The 23,477-nt window shown below is 41.9% G+C and overlaps 1 protein-coding gene across 2 annotated transcripts; it reads left to right on the top strand.

The window, feature by feature from the left end:
• The first annotated feature begins 24 nt into the window (after positions 1 to 24).
• PARL (presenilin associated rhomboid like) lies at positions 25 to 19,173 on the top strand. 2 transcript variants are annotated; one of them, XM_059730912.1, is made up of 10 exons: positions 25 to 132; positions 1,142 to 1,334; positions 2,014 to 2,154; positions 5,434 to 5,482; positions 9,925 to 10,020; positions 11,460 to 11,609; positions 12,605 to 12,675; positions 14,025 to 14,126; positions 15,295 to 15,388; positions 18,850 to 19,173. In XM_059730912.1, the coding sequence occupies exons 1-10, from the start codon at positions 74 to 76 to the stop codon at positions 18,903 to 18,905; spliced, it is 1,011 nt and encodes a 336-aa protein (XP_059586895.1). In that variant the 5' UTR covers positions 25 to 73; the 3' UTR covers positions 18,906 to 19,173. The 2 variants fall into 2 exon arrangements, with proteins under 2 accessions (XP_059586895.1, XP_014454655.2); XM_014599169.3 differs by having other exon boundaries at positions 15,295 to 15,392.
• Positions 19,174 to 23,477: the final 4,304 nt, after the last annotated feature.

Below are 23,477 nucleotides of genomic sequence, written 5' to 3'. Positions count from 1 at the left end.
GCGGGGCGGGGGTGCCCCGGAAGCGGTCGGCGCGGGATGGGGGTGCCCCGGAAGTGGTCGGCACGGCGGGACGATGTGGTGGAGCTGTTGGGCACGCGGGCAGCTGCGCGGGGGCCGCGGCTCGGGCCACAGGTGCGAGGGGGCGGGGCGGGGCGGGGCTGCACGCGGGCCTGGACCTTGGGAGTTTCTCTGCGGCCTCGGGGCCTGCAGCACAGCCCGGCCGGAGCGCTGCTTCTCGGCCTGCCCGAGCCGGCTCTGAACGGAGCAGCCGTCTCTTCCCGCCCCTGAGGGAGGCTGGGAACAGGCCCTGGGCCTCTGGAGATGCTGGCTCTCGGCTCTCACTCGGCTCGTAGTGATGCAGACGGTGCTGGAGCCGGGCCTCTGGCAGTGGTAGAAATACACCGTGCTAACGCATGAACAACCAGGACTTCCTTACTCACCTGCCACCCCCGCCCCCAATTAGCAATCGAAATTGATGCTGAACATTTTGGTTAAAAGGAAAACAAACCAACAAAAATCCTTCTGCCTTCCCCAGACGCAGGATGTGTCTTATTTAAGGAGTGGTATGCAAGTCAGTACAGTGTGCGAGTTGCAGATTTGGTGAGGCACACATGCTTAGGAAAGCAGTAATAGTTGTGAGTATTCAAAATCATAGGAGAAGCCACAATTTGTTTTATTTAATAATAGCCTAGCTTCACTCCCCGTGATGATCAAGCAGATGAACGCTCATGTGGGTGCTATTGGCCACTTCTAGGTTACAGAGTAGGCGCTGTTTTGTAGCCCTATGAGTTTGGTTGTTATTCTTGAAATACTCGCAAGCCTGCTGCTAACAGATGGTAAAAGTTCTGGGACAAGCCTGGAAATAAATTGAATGTAGATAGCTCCTTGACATTTTCCTTGCGCCTGGCACCTGATATTCTGTCTGACCTTCCTTTAGGCCAGGCTGCAGTAGCTTCCCCGTCCAGCCCCACGTGGCGTCTCCAAGAGACAGAGGTGCCTGGGGCAGTTCCACGTAGCAGTGGTGGTACAACACCCTCGCAGCCTGCTTGAGAATCACTTATCTAGACAGTGGCGAAGGGTGAAGAGTGTTTTGTGCAAGCCAAGGTTGATCCCATCTGTGTCATGCTTTTCTTCTCTCCAGATTTCCTGCTTATACCCAGCAAAGAAATGGATTTAGAAGAGCACCGCAGAAGATTAAACCTCAAAGTCCAGACAAAGGAATGGGCTCAAAGCCATACCAAAATAAGCTGTTTCCTCCAGTGGAGGAACTAGTCTCTTATACATCTTCCTCTTTCCCAAAGCGACTAGTGAAGCCATTCTTTTTTACAGTTGGGGTAATTGTGCCAGCTTGTTACATGCCTGAGACCTAGCCTTGATTTAACCTGACATCTGCTGGTGACAAAAGAAGTGTTTTGCATTATAAGGTGGAGAATCCCATTAAAATATGGTATAAACATGGAAGCAAGCCAAAATACTGAACACCAGCTTCTTATCATTTTGTAGAGCATTACCTACAGAAAGGATGGGGGTTTTTTTAGTTTTAAGCCACTGTTTTCGATGGGATTCCTGGCTTTCTTCTGGGAGTATTGCTAAGTTGTACTGTGCAGTGGGCAGGGAAACACCTGCTGAAATTATGTTGTACTTTTTCAGTTAATACAGGGTCTTGCCTGCCATTTCTAAAGCTAGCCATCTCTTTCACAGAGCTGTTTAGCTGTATCTCACCTCTATTCCAGTAAGATCTAAAAACTTTTTGTGGGCTGCCAGTAGTGAGATCCTGCCACAAACTAGAAGTTAGGTAGCAACCTGAAATATGTGGCAAAAAATTCTCAAAAGGAGACTTGCTATTAAATAGTAAGCATTAAACAACTAGTACTGCCATAGAATGGAAATCTGGAATCTGGCATTGTATTAATAAGGAAGGGCAAGAGAGCACTCACTCTGTTTTGCTTAAATTGTTTAAGAATTTGTCTTCCAGATAAGACCCTGTTTTTGAATGCATCTAATGTTACATAGTTTACAGGCTGTGCATTTGGATCAGCTGCTATTTGGCAGTATGAATCCCTGAAATCCAAGGTCCAGAGCTACTTTGGGGATGTTCATGCTGATTGGATGGATAAGTTTCGACCTCAAAAACAGGGGAACTTAAGAAAGCAGGTACTTATAATTAACTGATTCTGGGATTAAGACGTATTAACTTGTCAGTGTGGTGACTATGGTACTTAAAATCACATTTGTTACAAGTTATATGCCAGCAGTATGTTTAATGCCTTGCACAACGTGATGCTTAGCATATTTCAGTACAGCGCTAGAAGACTTATGTGATCATGTATATTAATGCCCTTAGTTTAAGTGACAACAAAAGATACCTGTCCTGTTTCTTTTTATTTAATTCCATCAAATTCTTGGCACTTAGAAAAGTATGTTAGCTTGTCAATTAGTGCTGTTTTGGAAAACAGTAATAAGTATATGCTCATTGAAAAGGAATCTGATTTCTTAAAACCCTAGAAAAGTAGGGCTGAAAAGTTCCTCAGGAGGTTGTCGTCCAATCTCCTTCTTGAAGGCAGGATCATTCCTTCCTGAACCATCCTAGACAAACATTTGTCTAATCTGCTTTTAAAAACTTCCAAGGATAGAGTAGCCTGGAATGTCTGACCACCTTATAGTGAAAAAGTTCTTAAATTCTTCCTAATCTGCAGCCTAAATTTCCCTTGCTGCAATCTGAGACCATTGCTCTGTGTTCTGTTCCCTGCAGTCACAGAAAATAGGTTATTGCTGTCCTTCATATAACTGTTATTCAGGTATGTGAAGACTTACCAAATCCCCCCTCAGTCTTCTTTCCCAGGCCAAATGATCGAAGTTTTTGTAGCTTTTTCTAAAGGCTAACTGATACCTCCCAGATATCTAATCATTTTTGTTGCTTTCTGCAGTACATTTTCTAATTTGTCCATGTCTTTCATGAAGGGTGGTGCCCAAAACTAAACAGAGTATTCCAGGTGAGGTCTCACCTGGAGTATTCCATATTAGTGCAAATGAAAACTCAACACTTTAGCATTGCTGTCAAAGACACCAAATTATACCCCTATCTCTAAAAAAGCAAGGAAGAGAGACCAATGGCAGCTGGTATGTATAACTTACCTTTAAAAAACACTTGTTCCCTGCCCTCCCCCCATCTTTAGAAGGTGACAGCATTGCCAACCTAAGTGTTCAGAAACCAGGCTCCAAGCCTCAAAAGGCCATGAGATTAGCCTTAGTAAGATTTTAAACGTCAAGTTTGGAGTTCTTTATCTTTTGTTTTTTGAGCCTTAAAGGATTCTTGCTCTCAGGATTCATGCTTTTCTCTGCAACTATGAAGGCTAGAAGCTTTTTTAAATGAAAGCTGAGAATCTTTTATAAACACCTGTCTGTAATACAAGACTTTACAAAGACATCAAACACTGTAAGACTTATGATAAAGTGATGAGTTGACAACACCAAAGGGACCATAATTGCTTTGCTGCAGTGTTTTCATTTATGATACAAACATGAATTCTGGACGCTTTGTTTAATTTGAGATGAGTGCACAGGCATATAGCAGGCCAGTTGATTCCTAATCCTAGTCAATTTTTACCAGACTTGGTAGGGCTGATTAGTGATTACGTAGCTGCACAGGCACTGCACACTGAGTAAAAGACAGAGGAACCATTTGCCCCCATGATGTGCTATGGCATTCCTCCACAGATGCAAACTTTTTCATCTGTGTTTTATGTGAACCACAGATGAGATCAAAGCTGCCCCAGAATATATAGAGATTGTTTAGGGCTAAACTGTTAATGTTCTTCCAAGTCTGATGGGAAATGTCTCCTGAAATCTAATTATCTAAAATAAACAAAATAATTCTCATTGTTAATACATATTTAAAACAATCCCCAGCCCTGTCATTGTCTGATAATAAGTATCCTTTTAAATTCAGCATCAGTTGCTAGTGAAGGCAGGCAGAATATTTCTATTATACAAAATCATGCTTACATAATGGACATATTAAGAAGCAAATACCAGTGAGGATATCTGTAGGTCTTGTGCAAAACAATTTGAAAATTTTTGGAAAGAGATGGAACAGTGACTTGAAATGAACCACTCGCTAGCTGCAACTGCATTTTGTTACTTTCTGTCCAATTAGAAATCAACGTGCAGTTAGTTATATACAGGGATCCTGGTTTTCTCTGTTTAAAAACAAAAAATCTCTGAGAAAAAAATAGCAAATTCCCTAATTAAAAACCCCCAAATCCATGTTTTTCCATGGTTAAAATGAAACACCACTTAATATAAGTATCAGTAGAACACAATGTTTTATTAATATAGTTACAATTTTAAAGCAATTTGGAAGCTGACCAGTGCCTCAATCACTATAATAAAATAAATTCTAAATACCTGTGCATTTTGGCGTTTGATTTTGGGTGTTTCATTGTGGAAAATCAGAGCTTCCCCTGTCTCCTTCGCACACCGGGATGTGGGTCCAGCTGTGGCTGTCCCTGCTCCACACTATGTGGTGCTGAGCAGCTGGTGCCCTGCTCATACCATTGCTCCTCGCTCCTGACCCACAGCCCCCCAGCCCTGCTGGAGGGGGCTCCCAGCTGCCAAGGGTACAGGGGCAGGGACCTGGATCTGGAGCTGCCTGCCCCCATCCAGCAGAGCCCCGGCTGCCACCTGTGGGAGGCAGCAGTTGGTGCAGCAGAGCAGAGCATGGAGGGACCCAGCATAGCACGGCACAGCAGGGCCAGGTGGGGAAGCTCACTGTTGCTGCTCTGAGCTCTGTGACATGGTACCTCCTGCCCACCTGGCAGCAGTGAGGGTCACAACTCTGTGCTGACACGACTGCTGCTGCCAGGTGGGCAGGGGCACCTTGTCAGGGCACTGGGACACGTGGCGGTGGCACTGAACTTCCCCACCCCACTCTGCTCTGCAGTGCCGGATCTCGCCCACTGGGCCCAGAGGCCCTGGAGGGAGGGCAGCAGAGCAGGGAGCCTAAGCCTGCAGTGGGCAGCCCACCCCCAACCCCGTGCACATATCTGGGGGGCATATGTCCTCAGTCCTTCCCCCTCCCCCCACCCAGGAAAGAGTCTTAAGCAAGGAAGTCTACAATAGAACTAGGGCTGATGAACAAAAATAAGTAGCTCCTCATTTGGTGTAAACATGTACCTTCATTACTTGGGTGGAATGATGCCTATTTGCACCATCTGACTCCTGCCCCTTTGTCTGCCATAGGATAGGAGAAAACCTCAATTATTCAAGAAGGAAAAGGTATCTTTAACAGGAAAGCTAACGCTATAACAAATACAAATCTGAAATGCATTGTCTTTTTTTTCTTTAATTGTGAGCTGTGAATTTTTCATTTTGATTTCTGAGATGCTGGATATTTTGTGGGGAGGTCAGTGAATGCCACTTATTTTGTTTCAGGTTAACAAGTGGTGGAATAGCCTGAGTGAGGGTCAGCGGACTGTGACAGGTTTGTGTTAGCTTACAAGTATTAGACATTCAAAGGAAAAGAAATATGGCAAACAGGTACAGTATGTCACAATAGATGGCTTTTGTACCATGATTAGATTGTTAGTCACAAAGCAAATCTATGTATATATACAGATGTTTTCATTCATCTACTTGCATCTGCTATGCTTCCCTACTTACAGAACACACTTTTGTATTTTCGTTTAAATTCTCCATCTCCCTTGTGGGTTATGTCAGACTGTTTTCTAAAATCTGCCTTCTGCCACTTGTATGCAAGCAGAATTTGGGCATGTGAACTGGTGGCATCTTTCAGAGAGCAAATCTCTTACTATTTATTTAAAAATGTATGCCATTGCCAGAAACTTAAAAAGACTGTTGAATATTATTAGTTGTCCTTCAAGTTTCTCAGCTTTCTTGCAAGATGTAAATTTGTTCTGAATTTTAGGGGAAAATACACAATATTACACAAATATTTTTTCTGAAACATTTTATCATCCAACAAGAAACATGCAGTTTTATCCATCAAAACCAGAAGAAACTTCCTATTGTAATCTTTCAGTGATGTGCTGAAACATAAATGCAACACTTATAAATTGGCAGACAAGGTTCCTTGGGTGAATTTGATATCTTTTATTAGACCAACCCAAATAGTTGGAGAATAGTTATTAAGCAAGCTTTCAGGTTCAAAAACCCTTTGTTGGGCTAAGGAAGTTTCAGCAGTTGGTGTGTGCTCTTCCTGGATGGAATGAAAAGGAAAGAAGCCAGGGGCTGGGCTGGGCTGGGGAGTCAGTTGCCAGGCAGATTATGATGTGTCAAAAATCCAATGTCTATATTTAGTCCATGATCTCTAGTATCCAGGAGACTGATGAAATGGAGTTCATAGGCTTGTCTCTGGGAAGTGTTGTGTAAGTTTCCCTTGAGGATCAGGACTGAGAGATTGGAGAGAGAGTGGCCCTCCTGTGAGAAAGAGCCACCCAGATACCATGTGAAGAACTGATGCAGTACAGACACCCCCCCCCCCCCAATCGCACACCGCTGGTTATGACGTATCACCCCTCCCTTGAACCTGTACGAAAAATTCTCAAACAACTGCAACCCATACTAGAAAGAGACCCTATTCTTAAAAAGATCTTCCGAGACCCGCCCATCCTAGTCTTCAAACAAGCACCGAACCTCGCCAACCTCATCACCAGAAGCAAACTTCCTCAAGCCCAGAACACACCAAAAGGATCCAGATCGTGCCAGGACAAGAAATGCAAAACCTGCCAACACATCTCCACCACCCACACTATTACTATACCCCACAACAGAGCCATCAGCATCCCAGGATCTTATCATCCCAGCTGCACCTCCAGAAATGTAATACACCTCATCCAATGCACCAAATGCCCTGATGGAAAATATGTAGCAGAGACCAAACAACAACGCGCCAGAATGAACGCACACCGGAAATCTGTCTCAAAGACAAAAATACCCAATTACCAGTGGGGGCACATTTCTCACAGGAGGGCCACTCTCTCTCCAATCTCTCAGTCCTGATCCTCAAGGGAAACTTACACAACACTTCCCAGAGAGGAGCCTATGAGCTCCATTTCATAAACATAGACATTGGATTTTTGATACATTATAATCCGCCTGGCAACTGACTCCCCAGCCCAGCCCAGCCCAGCCCCTGGCTTCATTCCTTTTCATTCCATCCAGGAAGAGCACACACCAACTGCTGAAACTTCCTTAGCCTGACGAAGGGTTTTTGAACCCGAAAGCTTGCTTAATAACTATTCTCCAACTATTGGGGTTGGTCTAATAAAAGATATCAAATTCACCCAAGGAACCTTGTCTGCCTATGTCCAGACCAACACGGCTACAACCTACACCCCTGCACACTTATAAATTGTTACTCTCCATACAGTGTTACAAACTCTGGCTATCTTTGTTTATCAGATTGTGTTACATAATGCACCTATATTTACAGTATTCTTTAAGATGATTATGTGAAGGCTGCTTAGTATAGAGTTATTGAAATCCTCATGATATTTGGACTTAAATCAAGTAGATAATCATCTTCAAGAGAAAAAAGTAAATGAGAGAGTCTACATCCAAAGAAATTCATATAAAATACATAGTGTTAGCTACACTGTACATAAAACATTACTGAATATGTGAACAGATTTATTGTAATTGTATTGGAGCCTAAGAAATTAGACTCCCCATTTATCATAATGATTCTATAGAAAAATACAGGAATCTTTCAGGAAAATATTTCAGTTGTCTTAAGCCATTTTTCTAATTCTCTTCAAAAGATTGGTCACGGTCTAAAAATAAAATGCACTAAATAACAAGGACTGTAGCTGCATTTTATAAACTAACCAACTGGTTGTTGGGTTCAGTTAGCTGGTTTGATCCAGTATTTTGGACTGCGTCTAATGTCTAGCCCAGGCATTTATATTCCTACTCAATACTATAGCTGGAAAAGTCAGGTAGAAGATTATTAATCTCTGTAGTTTTCGTGTTTAATCTCCCAGCATATAGTTAACAGGCAGTATAAATGTTAATTAACTAGTAGACATTGAAAACTTTCAAATATAGCTGTTTCACCTGCTGGCCAGTACAGGGTTGGAATTATTTTGCTAAAAATCACTTGTCAAGGGCTTCCGCAGCTTCTTTTGTTAAGCATGTAGAGAAAACCTTTTAATAAGAAAGCAGCATAGAATAGGACAGGCTGTCAAAACTATAAGCAGCTCAGAGAAAGCAGATTATACTGATTCTAAATGGAGAATTTCAGCTAAAAAATATCTGGTGAGGAAAGGGGGGCCCTTCAATGCCTTTTTAAATGTATCCTGAACCTTTCAAATTGTTCATGAAAACAAAGAACTTAAACTTCTAGTAGGAAAATGCAATTATCTTCTCCCCCTGCTCCAAATATTTAACCTTTTGAAGTTTTAAAAGCTCTGTGGTCACCAGAGCTGAAGTCATATTTTAGTTCACTAAAAGACACTTGGACACATCAAGGACTTAAACTTTCATCAGTCTGCTTCCAGCTATTTAGTTTTTCATTTAAATCATAGTTTCATAGTTGGTAGGGTCAGAAGGGACCTAAGCAGATCATTAAGTCCGACCCCCTGCCATGGGCAGGAAAGTATGCTGAGGACAAACAACCCCGGCTAGGTGATTGTCTAGCCTTCTTTTGAAGACCCCCAGGGTAGGGGCAAGCACCACCTCCCTTGGAAGTTGGTTCCAGCTCCTAGCCACCCTGACTGTGAAGTAGTGACTCTTGATATCTAGCCTGAATCTACTCTCAGTCAGCTTATGGCTGTTATTCCTTGTTACTCCTGGTAGTACTCAGGGGAACAGGGACTCTCCCATTGCCTGCTGGTCCCCCTTGGCAAGTTTGTAGGCGGCCACCAGATCCCCTCTCAGCCTTCTTTTGTGGAGGCTGACCAGGTTCAGGTCCCGTAGTGTCTCCTCATAGGGCCTACCCTGTTGCCCTATGATCATGCGAGTGGCCCTCCTCTGGACCCTCTCCATGCTGTCCACATCCCTCCTGAAGTGCGGTGCCCAGAACTGGACGCAGTACTCCAACTGCGGCCTGACCAGTGCCGCATAGAGGGGAAGGATCACCTCCTTGGACCTGCTTGTGAAGCACCTATGGATGCATGACAAAGTGTGGTTAGCCTTTCTGACCGTGTCCCCACACTGTCGGCCCATGTTCATCCTGGAATCAATAATGACACCAAGATCCTTTCCTGCCTCTGTGCTGACAAGAGGGAAGTTCCCCAGCCTGTAGGTATGCTGCTGGTTCTTCTTCCCCAGGTGCAACACCTTGCACTTGTCTGTACTGAAACCCATCCTGTTCTCATCCGCCCACCCCTGTAACCTGTCCAGATCTAGTTGTAGCCTGTCCTTCTCTTCTAGCGTGCTCACTTTTCCCCACATCTTAGTGTCACGTGCGAACTTGAACAAGGTGCTTTTCACCCCCTCGTCCAAGTCGCCAATGAAGACATTGAACAGTGTGGGCCTGAGGACCGAGCCCTGGGGGACCCCACTGCCCACGTCAGGTTCAATCAGAATAGGTTCAATAAGTTAAAAAAATTACTTGTAAATTATAAGGACCTAAGTTAACTTAATTCAGATTTCTTGGAAGTGAATCACTAGAGGGTATTTTTTGTAAACTCTGTGTTTTAAAGGAGCATTACATTTGTTTAGACATAATGTGGCATCTCTAAAAGACTTTCATTGTATAAATGTAATGATCTAAAGGCCAGGGCTTTAGTTGTTTTAATATCCATCATACTTTAGTAACTTAAAATAGCATTTAATTTATGGGAGTAGTAAAGAAAACTATTGGATCTTATAAGCAAAATTTTGAAAGTCTGAAGTACTTTTCTATCATGCATTCTTGAATATTGCATTTATACTTGGTTTCTTTATTGAATCTTTTCTTAGGTATTATAGCTGCAAACATCTTTGTATTCTGTTTATGGAAAATACCTGCTATGCAGCGGATTATGTCTACATATTTCACATCTACTCCTGCCTGTAGTAAGTCAATAGTAATGTACATGATTGTTGAACAGATAGACTATATGATGATATGTTAAAAGTTTTCTTGAAGCGAGTTTAAGATGCCTATATTGCTTGCTCTGATGAATCCATAAGAAGGTGTGCTGACTATCTCAAACAGATAAGTTCAGTGCCTCTGGAAATCATGGAAAGAGATATAAATGGTAACTACTCCATTTGAGAAACTTGAATAACCAACGAGAGTTTATTTTGGTATCATAATGTCAAAATGTTATGGTCCACTATTTTGAAAATTACTTACCCTAAAATGGAGCGACTTCTGTCCTTGTAAAGAGTTGTGCGGGAGGTGAGGTGGATTGTTCTTTCATACTGGAGTCCTGTCCTAGAATTGAATATTCATTTTCCTGGTCTTTTGGGGAGAAGGGGAAAAAATTAATTTTGTGGAACACCAGTAAAAAGCTGTCTTGAAGGTGTTCCTTATTTTTTTAATGTTAATATGTCCTGTGCAGAGAAATTACGGGCATGAATGCAGGTAAAATGTTTACTGTCACATGCAGAATTGTGTGAATTCACTTATCTCTAGACAAATGTTAGTTAGTCATATACCCAACTATGAGTGGAAAGGGTTTGCACAGTTCTTCACTTGGAGAAACTGGTCTTTGGACCATGTGAAAGAGAATTTCAGCTGTCATTTATTGTAAAATAGTCTTGAAAATGATAACTGATAAAAGCCATTCATTAGAGTAGAAAGAAATAAGCTGCTGAGTTCTTTATCCATCAGGGAGAGAAGTGCTATGGGAAGAGAACCTCCAGGCTCCCTTACTCTTGGTGCAGGAGTGAAACTCAGATGCTTGTGCCCTTTGGCAAAGGTTTCCAAACCTTAAGGGAGTTAGGCACCCAACTCTGATTTTCAGTGGGAATTAGGCACTCAGCTCTCTTATGGTCCTTTAAAAAATGTTGGCTCTTAAACCAGTTAGTATCTGCTTTCAAGGCTACCATTGCAATAAATAGTTCTCTTTTGTACCTTGGTCTAAGGAGTAATTTGTACCCTTTAAGTTCTTTTTGTACCTCAGCCTAAGGAGTAATTGTTAGGCAACATATAGAAAAAATGTCTTTTCTATTCTGAAGAATGGTGGAGGCTATTTAAAAAAAAAACAAACCCAAAACCTCTAATTGTGGGCAATTAAGAAAATATTTAATGTACTATTTCTTTTCAGCATTATTACACTGAATCTAGCATTCATTGCATTGCTCTCCCCTGCTGTATAGAAGTGTGTATGAGTATGTGTCCATGCATGCTTATAAAAATGTTAAGTAGTCTAAGAATAGCTACTCTGCATATTTTTCTTAATAAGTGTAATTAAATTAGACTTATGCCATAAATCATGTGCTAAATAAAAGAAATGCTAAAACATGCTTTATTTTCTTTTCATTAACTATTATTTTTCTTCTTTTAGGAATCATTTGTGCTCCCTTGCTTCTGTCTTCATTTAGTCATTTCTCTGCCTGGCACCTGGCATTAAACATGTATGTTTTGTGGACTTTTTCATCTAGTAGTGTGTCTTTTTGGGGACAGGAGCAGTTCATGGCAGTGTACCTTTCTGCAGGTAAATTGTGCTTTTTATATAAATATAATTATAAAAAGAAATGGTGTAAACATATCTGTGGGTGTAGGAAGTGGGAGGAAGATTAAAGAATGTATGCGATGGCTATGAACAACGTTGTTCATGCTTATTCTGTTAATTGCTACTATACAGAACTTTCAGCACTTTAGACCAGTGATTCTCAACCAGAGTGCCATGGCATCCTGGGGTGCCTTGAGATCCTTTCAGGGGTGCTGTGGGGTGCCATGCAGTGTTAACGCTGTTAGGTTTGCAAACATGATTCACGGTTTAAACCCAGAAACTTCAAATAGGAATTAATAGCATTAAAATTATTCTGACCTATTGTGATCTTTCTGATTTCTATGGAAAAGAAAAATTGCTCCATTGTTTTACAGCACTCAAAAACTGAGTCAAAACTAAGGGCTGGTATTTTCTCAGGGGAGCTTCAAATCTGATGAGGAGCACCTCAGGTTTAACACGGGGTGCCTCAAACCTAAACATTTTAAGAACCTTTGCTTTAGACCAGGAGTCTGCAGTGTTTTTGGGCAGTGTGCCAAAAACACCCACAACTTCAACTTACCAGATGTTGGTGTGCCAGGAGTGCATGGCAGGGGAGCTGCAAGGGGCCCAATCCTTGTTGTGGCAGCACAGCCCCGGCCCCTTCTCTGAGATGGAAGTACCAAGCAAAATGCCTGTGTGCGCCACATTCTGGCACGTGCTCCTGCTTTAGATTATTTGGTTTTATGATACCAAAGTGCAAGTGTTGCATTTAAAATTGTAGTTAGTTCATAAAATACAGAGCTTTTAATGTACTTTTGTAAGGCAGACCAGAGATGCTGGGGGGAAGAAGTACAGCTGCTCTAAGTTTCCACATCAAATCCTCTTAAAAATGTTACCATGCTAGCTAGTTTGAATATTTTTCTGAGATACAGCATGTTGACTTCTGACTTCGACTTGTGTGACTGGCAGTGTTTCTAATAGGAACTTTACCTTTTTAGGTGTTTTCTCCTCTTTTGTCAGTTATGTCAGTAAAATGGTCACTGGAAGATTTGACCCATCCCTTGGAGCAGTGAGTAAAGTACTTAAGAAAATTAAAACCGTGTATAGCTTGTTGCATCTCCAAAACTAGTTGCAAAGCACTGTATTCACCTTGCTTCAAAGTCAGGAATATTCAGGGAAGGCAGGCTAAGGTTAGTGGAGTTGCCAGTTGTTCTTAGGCAAGACCTGGGCATTCCCCATATTCCTTTAACTTCTAGTCACTTGCTACTAAATGCTACAATGTTGTAAACAAGTGCTTAGCAGCAGGACCTCTTATCTTTAAACAGTTGTAGAACTGAAATTGCAAATTTACAAATGTTATTTCATAAAGCTGTCAATGCATAATTATGCTCTAATTGAAAAATCTGCTTTATGAACAGATCATATAATCAGAGTTGGTGGAAATTAACATGAGTTGCTAGTGAAGGCCATAGGGAATTTTCTACCTTCATCCTGCCTTCCTCAAAAATTAGAACTGTTGCCAAAACTCTAAATCCACAGAACTGCTGAAGATAGCAGATGCAGTCTTTTCATTTTCTGCTGGGCCAGCAAGCAAATCACTAAGAGGTATTAAGGCAGTTGTCTTCCAAAAAATGTTATTTGCTATTGGATCAAGCCGTACGTATCTTTAAGGCTATAATAAATCACGCTTTTTAGGTTTAAGAAAACTAAGGTTTTGCTTTTTGAAATGACAGGGTTACTAGAGTTCACAGATGGAATTTCAGTCAGTGTCATACCAAACAGTTACCCTGTTAATCATTTATATCTGATACTAAGAATCTTTCACTTTTCTTTAAAAAGTTGATGATGTTGCTTCACACATTTAAACACAGGTTTACTTCAACCAGGGCCTTGTTGCTGGGATTTTGTAAAACCAGGTCTTCTCCATACATAGATCATGGAAGAGTCTAGTACATGTTCTGTAAAGAGCAAAGTTTGGTCCATGATTCTGTGGCTAGTGATACAATCTCCTTCCATTATGCAGCCTACTTTAAACTGGTTGTCTTCATCTCAGGTGTGGTTACATTTCAACAGTGTTACAGGAGCTTTTTTAAGCTCATCGGGATTCAAGGAACGGTATCGATCTATTTTTATAGTATTTTAATGGCATATTTCCTTAAAAGGTTACACAGTTGGTTTCTGTCTGGTCTGTTAGAGGTTCGACAGTAAGAGAATAATTACTGTAGGTCCAGATAATGAAAGAAATCAAAGGTTTCTTGATTTATTTCTCTCCTAAACTAACTGTACTGCTTTGTGCTGTGAGACTTGTGACAAGCCTGCATCTAAAAAGGAAAGTGACAGGCAAAATAGATTCGCTCTCAGAAAAAAAAAATCCCTTGTGTAATGTCACATCTCACATGTATTTTAATGTATTTACAGTCAGGAGCAATAATGACTGTGCTTGCTGCAGTATGTACAAAGATGCCAGAAGTACAACTAGCCATCGTATTTCTTCCAATGTTCACATTTACAGCAGGAAATGTAAGTGCCTTTGAACTTCACAACAATCATATAGTTGAAATATTTTCCCTACGTGTCAGTAGTATTGGAACATATGTTCTTCAGCAGAATTTCTTATCTCTCTTTTATATTGAAGTAGAAAAACATCATGGCTTGATGGTCCTGGGGCCTAGTTTTAAGTTGCTTCTAGCCTAGTGCGGTCATTTACACCAATATGAAAAGCATGTAAAAAGGGTTACTGATATGGTAGTGTTTTGTGTTTATTCTGTGCTGGTGTTATACTGCAGAAGGTTCACAGCAATCAAGAGTCAGAGATCTAGGGGTTTTTTTTTTACTTGAGAGTTTAATTTCTAGATTTGCCCCAATGTGTGTTACACCACATTTTTAAAGCAGGAGGAAATATTTGGAGGGGAGCCCAAGGATTCAGTCGCTTTAGGAAATAAAACTGAGCTGTGTGCATGTGTTACTGGATTGTACTGTCATTCAAGGCTGCCACATAGTATATAGTTCTGTTATGGACTAAACTGTAGGAATTAGCCACTTATTTCATGCTGCTGTAAAGGAAAAGTAACTCACACAGAAGGAGGATGAGTAGTAAACATCAGGTACCATAAGGTAAACTGCGTAAGCCAGTTTGAGGTAATTCTCCTAACCAGCAAAATTTTTTACTAACCCCATTGCTTTAGAAACAGTTGCTCCTAACATGATTACCTGTGAGTGCTGCTGCTTAGAATGTCTAGCAGTAGAGATAAATCACTGGGGCAATGGTTAAGGTCATCTTCTAGGAACAAATGAAAGAGCTTCAATTTTCTACTTTGACAATAAAACACTTCTTGGTTTGGAAACTCATTGATATGTACTTTGACTCCTACTTTAATGCAGGGTTCATCTTTTTGGTGCAACATTGAAGTGCACTTTATTATGGTAGATTAATACCATATGGTAGATATGCAGGGGAACCCCAGGTGTCTGTGTCCTTCCCCCCCCCCCCCCCCCCAGGAGGAACCAGCCACTGAGGCTAGGGGCATGGGAAGGGGGGGCTCCCCAGTGTGCCTGGCAGCAAACCCGGAAGTGGATCAGAAGCACTTCGGTCCACTTCCGGGTCTGCTGGGAAGCATGCGGAGGAGCCCCCCTGTGCACCCCGCCCCCTAATATATATTTATTTATATATATATTTTTTCCCCTTTAGGCTTTAAAAGCCGTTATTGCAATGGATACTGCAGGGCTTGTTCTGGGCTGGAGACTTTTTGACCATGCAGCACATCTTGGGGGAGCATTGTTTGGTGTGTAAGTATTTATTTTTAAATTATTCCTTTTTTCACATGTAAATTCTTCCTATGCTGTTTCTTTATCTTTCCCACTTGTACGTGGACTACTAAAATGATTTTTAAGTAGTAAAATTGTGTTTATCTTACCAGAACTGAAATTTCTTCCTGGAATATCCATAACTGGTTTGTGACGTCATATAGCCATGTACAGAAGGACAATTTAGAACCCTTGTGAACCTATATGAACTGTCCTCATATCCTGTTTGCAGTGACATTGTAGCTTGGGCTAACTTTCCCCATCATTTGCTTCCCTGTGCACAAAGGATACTAATAGAGCACATGCTGGAAAAGTGAAAATATCTTTTTCTGTGCACAGCCAAGATGACTTCCCATATCTCCATGTTTAATTGTTAATTTAGGGAGCCACTGAGCAAGTAGAAGTCTAGGTCTAATCCCTACCAATGGTTACTGCTAATGTGTTTCAGTTTTGCTGCTTTGTCTTCCCGTGTAAAGCCTTCAGGGGTTCCGCCTAACTTGGGAGAAGCGCTAGAAAAAGTTTTGTGGGAAACAGTTCTACATTGTGAGACCTTGAAGTAGATTAACTGAGTCAGTACCTTTTTTTGGCTTGGTCTATGGCATTGCCTGATTTACACACTTAACAGCAAGAGCCTTATTACATGTAAAACAAGTCTACTTGATACTTAGTATAGCTAGATAAAGTGTGAAGAACTCATTGGATGCTGCAAAAGTATACCCAGCAGGTAGTATGTCTAAATTGCTCAGAGCATCTTCAGTCCTCTAGGACCTTAGAAACAATCCTTCCTTCCCACTCACCGTCTCATGCTTTACACCTAGGACCTACCTATATCGTGGCAGAAGTTTGCGGCACAGCAGCACCTTTAACATCGCTCTTTTTGCTGCATGCCTCCTCTTGCTGTTGAGTGGCTGAGAGGCAAAAACACCAGCATGAATTGCCTCTGAGCCACACAGCAGGAGGGATGCGCAATGGAAAGAACAGGGTTAAAGGTGCTGCTGCTGTTAACAAACTTATGTCATGATTTAGGTAGGTCCCTTTCTGTACCTGATTGCACTGTAAGTAGCAATACTACATTTTACTTGTATATGGCTAGTCTTATAACTCACAGCATCTGAAAAAAGCACTTACTTATTCCACCTCTACCTCCATCTGAGCTTAGCCCCCACTTTTCCATTTATTTGATTCCTTAACTTCGGCAAATTTGAGCTGTCTTATCTCCTTGCTTCCCCGTATCTTAAATCATCAGCATATTTGCTGGGTTGTTACTTTGTGATAATGCTGCAACATTAATATGTTTATCAGCTATTCATTGTAATACAGGTATCACAGAGAGATCTCTGACATGATGCCTGGGGGACAGCAGGATAGTTGAAGAAACTTCAGTAAATTGTTTGAGCAGAATATGGAATGACCCACTCCCTCCCTCCTTATTGCTCACCAGGGATCCTGGTTTTATCTGTTTAAAAATCCCAAATTCTCTGATTAAAAAAATCCCAAATTCTGATATATATATATATATATATATATACACACATATATATATATATAATATATATGCTTTTCTGTGATTAAAATGAAACACCACAGTATTTATAGGTATCAGCTGGAACACAATGTTGTATTGATCTGTTTACAATTTTAAAGCAATTTGGAAGCCTACCAGCGCCTCAAACATTATAATAAAATAAATTCTAATCACCTATATATTTTGGCATTTGATTTTGGTTTTTTTTATAATGGAAAATCACAGCTCCCCTTGCCCCTTTTGTTCACCAGGATGCAGGTGCAGCTGTGGCTGTGCCCCCACTGATTTGTGGTGCTGAACAGCCCCAATATGCCGGTATGCTGCCCCTGCCTCTACTGTTGCCTCTCATTTTCGACTCGCAGTACCCTTCACTCCCAACCCACAGGCTCCTGGCCCTGCTGGTGCTCCTCATTCTTGACCTGTTGCCCCCAGGCCCCAGTCCCCCAGTGTTTGAGGAAGGGGGTGGGTGTGTGCAGGCACAGGGAAAGTATGGGAAGGGCACAGGTAATGCATCTGGGGAGCAAGGGGGCATAGGTAATGATTCGGGGGGAGAAGGGGAACATGCCTCCCCCCAGATTACTGTATCCAGAGTGGGGTGCGGGGCTGCAGCCATCCCCATGGCTCAGTGGGCAGGACCTGGCACAGGAGGGAGCACTGTGCTGCCATGGTTGTGAGGCACAGCGGTGGAGCAGAGTTGTGCCCCCACCGCTGTCAAGTGTGTAGGGGGCACCTCACCTTGGTGGCTATGGCAGGACGGCGCTCCCTCCTAGGCTGAGTACTGCCTCGCTGTGTGCATGGAAGTCTTAGGGGGCATGTGCTCCTCCCACCGTATTGCCTGTGCTCCTCCTCCCCCACAATGCGTTGCCCGTGTGCCCTGCCCCCATAGATTTTCCTGGAGGGAGCTGCTGCCTGGCTGCTATGTGCATGTATGGAACTCTGCCAGCCTGCAAGGGGAAAACCTGTAGTTTCCCGTGTTTTCCTCTGTTAAAGAGGAAAATCTGCATTTTTTGCAACAAACAGAAAACCTGGGTCCCTGCTGCTGTCCACACAAACACATCCACTAGGTGTGTAACTTACCAGTTCAGTTCTTTTAACCATACAACCTGAAAACTTGTGCAGTGCTGTGTGCATATTCCCTTGTAGAAAATTGTTCACTTCAGAAAGCCACTACATGGCTTGGCATGACTGCTGGTCTGTGCAGCAGAAGCCGAGATCTGATACAGAAGTCCATGTGCAGGTTTATTAATAAAGTACATTAGGATGATTGTGAAAGTACTCTTTATGCCTGACCTTAATTAGTGCAGTCTTTTCATGGTTATTAAACTTACTATAAACTCTGGTCCTGAAGTTTTTCAGGATGTCTATGAACGTGTGCGATACCAGCAACCTTACTTCCAGTGGATTAATTCTGCTGGTCACTTACAAGAGATCATTCACGCAGAATGGAGCTGCTACCTTCTAGGGTTTTTTTCCTGGGTCACTTGCCTAACAGGAAACACTTCTGTGGCAACGTACTTAGCAGGCATTGGACTAAGCAGAATAGAATTGCACTCTGACTTCCTATTAAATGGGGTGTAACATTTCTTGCATCCTTTTTTGGTTGATCACAGAATTTTGAGGAGCTATCTACTGTTTAACAGAATAGGAGCATATTTAGATATAGAGAAATGTTATTAAGGCTAAATGAACCTGAAAGCCTACTTAAATCAGTCAATATTTTCTTTGAAATACTTATCAAATACCTTCTTAAAAACCTGGGCTAATCCTGCCAAGTACAGCCTCTTCTGGCTTGTTCCATTTATTGCTCTGTGTAAAGTTGTACCATTTATCATCCTTCAGTGTCTCCCTTGTTCTGCAAATTCAGATGTTTTCAGGATGGAACTTCAATTGAGGATTTGTTTTTGTTGTTGTCAGGTGGTATGCGACTTATGGCCATGAACTCGTATGGAAGAACAGGGAACCGCTGGTGAAGGCTTGGCATGAAATCAGGACTAGGAGTTCAGGAAGACGAGGTGGCGAAGGTTCTCAGTGATTGTAATTTTAGAAGATACTTGTGCAGAGATGATGTACTACTCGAAGACATGAGAGTGCATTGATTCTGGATTTTTTGCTATTCTGCAGAAAATCTCTTAGCATCTGTAGTTTCTAACGTAAACCAAGTTTACAAATAAATGCCCTTCAGTAACAAACTTTGACAAAGCTGAAACAATAAAAGGTTTATATCCTATTCCTTTCTAAGGGAAAGGTGTGCCTCACATTTTTAAATATTTGAGAATAAGAATTTAGTCAAATGGCTGGAAGCTGAAACCAAGCAAATTCATATTCAGTACAGCTTTAAGAGCAGGGGAGATGAGCCATTAAAGCCAACTCCCAGTGGGAAGCGTTTGATTCTCTATCTCTGTGTCTCCAAATCAAGACTGAATGCCTTTCCGTAAGGTATGCTTTAGTCGCATGCAAGTTATTGAGCTCGATGCCAAGATAACTGGGTAAAATTGTATGGACTGGTATTTGTAGATCAGATTAAATGATGTGATGGTCCCTTTTGGCTATAAACTATGAATCAATTCTGGAATGATGCAAGTTCTTAGTTTTGCAGCAGGATTGACAACTAACAGCTGTGTTAACATTAAGGGTTTGGCTTTCACTCAAGTCACAGGCTCCTATTCAACCTTTTACTTTCCTCTGCTTCCAAATTAGTGTGAGAATTTGTCAGTGTCTCCTGCTTCTACCTGAGGCAGGGAAGTGACCTGCCTACTTCATATTAGTTTGGATATCTTATCTGAGGGATCCCAGAAGATGTTCCACTGTCATTTCTCTAATTTGAACTAATTAAAAAAAATGTTTTCCTGTCCTATAGAGGTAGTTTCACTTAAGATCATTTTTGAGGATTTTAAAATAGCAACTTGTAGCCCAGAGTGTACCACAGGGAGAGAAGTTGGGAACGAGTAGTTTCAGTGGAAACGTCTTTGCCACGGCTGCCTTTCACAGGCACACTGAGAAGAGTAAGCAGAATTGGATAAATGGAAGCACTAAGATCAAGGTCACTCATGGGAACAGCAAGGCACTAAACTAGATTTTTCCTCCAAATTAGTAATTAAGGCCCCAGTCCTATCAAGTGGAGCCCTGAAAGGCAGAGGAAGCGGCTCTGAAGGGATAACTTGCAGGTTCATTTTATTGTCATTCCAGTTAAATCGATCTGGTGCAGATCGGGACTCTTGTGAGCTTGCGTGTTTTTACTTTGCAGTGGGGCATTGTGGAAAGTATGTTTAATGTACCCACCCTTCCTATTGGTAAAACTACGTAGTACTAAATATAGCCACATGTAATAAAGCATGGAGCATAAAATCAAGGTCAGTTCTTTACTAAGACTTGTTAACCATCCATTCACAGTCTTTGTATTTTACTACCTATAAAATTCTGTTAATCTTGTGATAAAGATAAGATAATGGAGGATTTGTTTGAGGGTAAACACTAAGTTCCCCTGAGCTTGTTTCTAAATGCTCATAAAGGTAAGTTGCTCATAAATGTATGTTGAAACTACTTGGTACCATCTACGAAATGCTTCCTGTGCTTGGCTCAGGAAGCTGCTTCCTGAGCAGGGGATCCCCTTGATTTTTCCCTTATCGTCTCTCTCCTGGGTTCTCAACTAACTTTATCATCACCTCCATATGTTGCCCTAAGAACCAGGGGGCATCTGGTTCTCCTCCCAAATGGAGAGAGAGCAAATTGCAGGACTGATACACTGCCTTAAAGTATGCTTCAGTTTTCTCCAATTGAGAACCTATTTATCTTCTCCAAACCATAACCTATTTCTTTTCTCCAGACAAGAGCCCAGAGAGATTATTTATCTCTTTAATAAATCAGTTTTATTGAGCATTATAAAGTATTAACTCCAAGCATGCATATAGATATAATCATAGCAGTTTCAGTAATCTTATCAAGATACGATCATAGCAAGCAATTGTATATTACCAGTCCTAGTAATACGTGACTCAGGAGCTGGCCAGGCTTCCAGAGTGGGCAAGGTTCTTTGAAGGAAGAGGAGATGTCTTCAATTCATAAGCATCGTTAAGGTGAGGAGTAGGGAAGGACAGAGAGGAAGGGAATGGGGGGTAATATTTTATAGTCCTTAAGTCATGTAGCTACCAATTAAGCCAATTTTCTGTTTTTTGTCAACAGCATGGGGTTTGTCGTCACTTTATTGTTGTTTTTCTCTTCTTCTTAGTACCAGGAGCCATTGGCTTCAGATGTGGGTGGAATGTGTCATAACAACCCCTTTTATCCATAACAAGTGTTTTTATCATCAGACTCTTACAGAAAAGCAAGCTGCATCAGGCTCTTTTCTATGAGAGTAGGTCATAAATCCCATAACTCCATGAATGCGCTCTTATGTCAAAGGTGCTCTAGGCCTTGCAGGCCTAAGGGACCATTCAGTCCTGTCAGGTGTCAAGAGGCTGAACTGTCTCCACACGTACTTTCGGTGGCTGCTATTCATTTAATCCAGCAGAGGACAGTAGTACCTAGGATGAATAAGTATCTTGCAGCAATAAACTGTCCATCCCTGGAGGGCCAGGTACACAAAATGGGCTCAAGGCTGTTGCCAAGTGCTTTGTCAGATTATAGGCAAATTCATATCTAGCCTTCCATGGTGCAGATTAGGAGTGGGCAATTTATGGTCCATGAGCTGGATCTAGTTTGCAAAGGTCTGACCCAGACAAAGGCGGCACAGGGGATTGGGCAGCATAAAGCAATCCTCTGTATGCTCTCGTGTTTATGCACTGACCCTCGTTGTAAGAGGGGAGGGGAGTGGTCTGCTGATAACTTCTGAGGATAGACTTGTGTAAGCCTAGCCTGGTACAGTGTTTATTTTACAGGCCTAGAGCACCCTTGACATAAGTAGGCTAAGAGTGCATTCATGGAGTTATGGGATTGTATGACCTACTCTCTACATAGAGATTACAACCAACACCCAAGATAACATCCTGCAGCTGCTGTTGACTGTGTGGGCTTTGGGTGTCAGCACTTAAGGAAATGAAGCCCCAAGTCATTTACAGAGAAAAGAATAGGACCATTCTATGCTGAGCTTTAACCATTAGACTTGCTGTCATGATGGGGGAATTTCTCTGCCCTTCCAGTTGTCAAGAACGCAGACAAAGGCTGAGACACTTTGGCCACAATACTTAAAGGAGCAAAGTTTACACAGCTCCCTTGGCCTTCAGCTGGATTTGCAGGGCCACAGTTGAACTGGGCACCCAGAAACTAAGTTAGTTAAAAATCAGTTGCTGCTGAAGCTGTCCATGTTCAAGCCTCATCATCTGTAAAGTTGCCTTAGATGCCACCTACTGCCTCCCAGAGGCCATCCAGAATCTGAATGGTTTATGTTTCTAAAATTACTGTGAGCTATTTAAAATCAAGCTGGTATAAAAATACCAAACTGATTACCATCCAGTTGTACTGTACAACCCTGCATCTCATGTCAGAGATCCTGCCAGAGGGAAACTAGAATTAGAATTTCAAAACTAATCTTGGAAAGTGGAGTAGAGAAGGACTATTAAGGCAAATGAGGAATGATGACAGCAACACTAAATTAAGCAAAATACCATTTTGGCAAGGAAAACATCCCTCCTTGAAAACTTGGCAGCAGCGTGCACATCTTAGGAGGCAGACCTCAACATGGCACAAAAGTTATTTTCAGTACAAAGAAAGGCAAGACTTCTTTCCTTTCTCAAATAGCCAATTAAGTGTGACTGAAAATGTAAAGTTGTTACCGATAAGCTTGGCCAAGATAGCCTATGGAAACTGGCAATAACCATTAAAAAATGTCATGGTTAATGTAGGAATATAGCAGTTTATGATATGAAAATGTCAAGGACTGTTAGCAAATCTAACTACGCTTTCAAAATCTGCCATTCCTTTGCTGTAGTGAGAGTATCCTGCCTGAGTACATGCTAGTGTGCTTCATTAAAAAAAACAAAAAAACAAGCTGTTATTGCAGCCTTCCTGGGGTTTGAGATTCTCACTCTACAGCAGTTGATGTTTCACTTCCTGATATGCTGACTTGTCATCTCATTGCCTTAGTAAGTTTGCCACTTTCTGCCTGTGACAGATCTCCTTTAATGCAGTAAACTTTGAAATCTCACCCAGCCTCTTCTAGTTCATCCTGTTCTGAGAGAACCTTTGTGCTAATTTCATCTGCCAAACTCAGGGATGAGCCTGCAGCTCAAAGCAGCTGCTGTAGGTGGTCTTTGAGTTGCGCAGTGTCAAAGCTGAATGCGGTGCTAGGAAGTGGCAGGCACAACAAAAGCAGAGATGGTAGATTTGTTCTTTTGCACGTTTGGCAAAGTCAGGATCAGAGCGTCAGTTGGAGGATGGCAGTAAAAATCAGAGATGATAAAATGGATGTCCTGCATTCCTCATTATTGTAAAACGCATGTGCCTCTTCTCAGGATAAATGCACTGCGTTTGACCCATATACTATATTTTAAAGGCAATACACAGAACAAAGTGCTAATGCTAGACCCCAGTAGCAGGTAGTTTATTAG

This window comes from Alligator mississippiensis, chromosome 7 (assembly GCF_030867095.1).
Source record: "Alligator mississippiensis isolate rAllMis1 chromosome 7, rAllMis1, whole genome shotgun sequence".
NCBI lineage: Eukaryota > Metazoa > Chordata > Crocodylia > Alligatoridae > Alligator > Alligator mississippiensis.
Note: the sequence above shows the minus strand (reverse complement) of the source record. Positions and strands in the feature narration are given on the sequence as shown.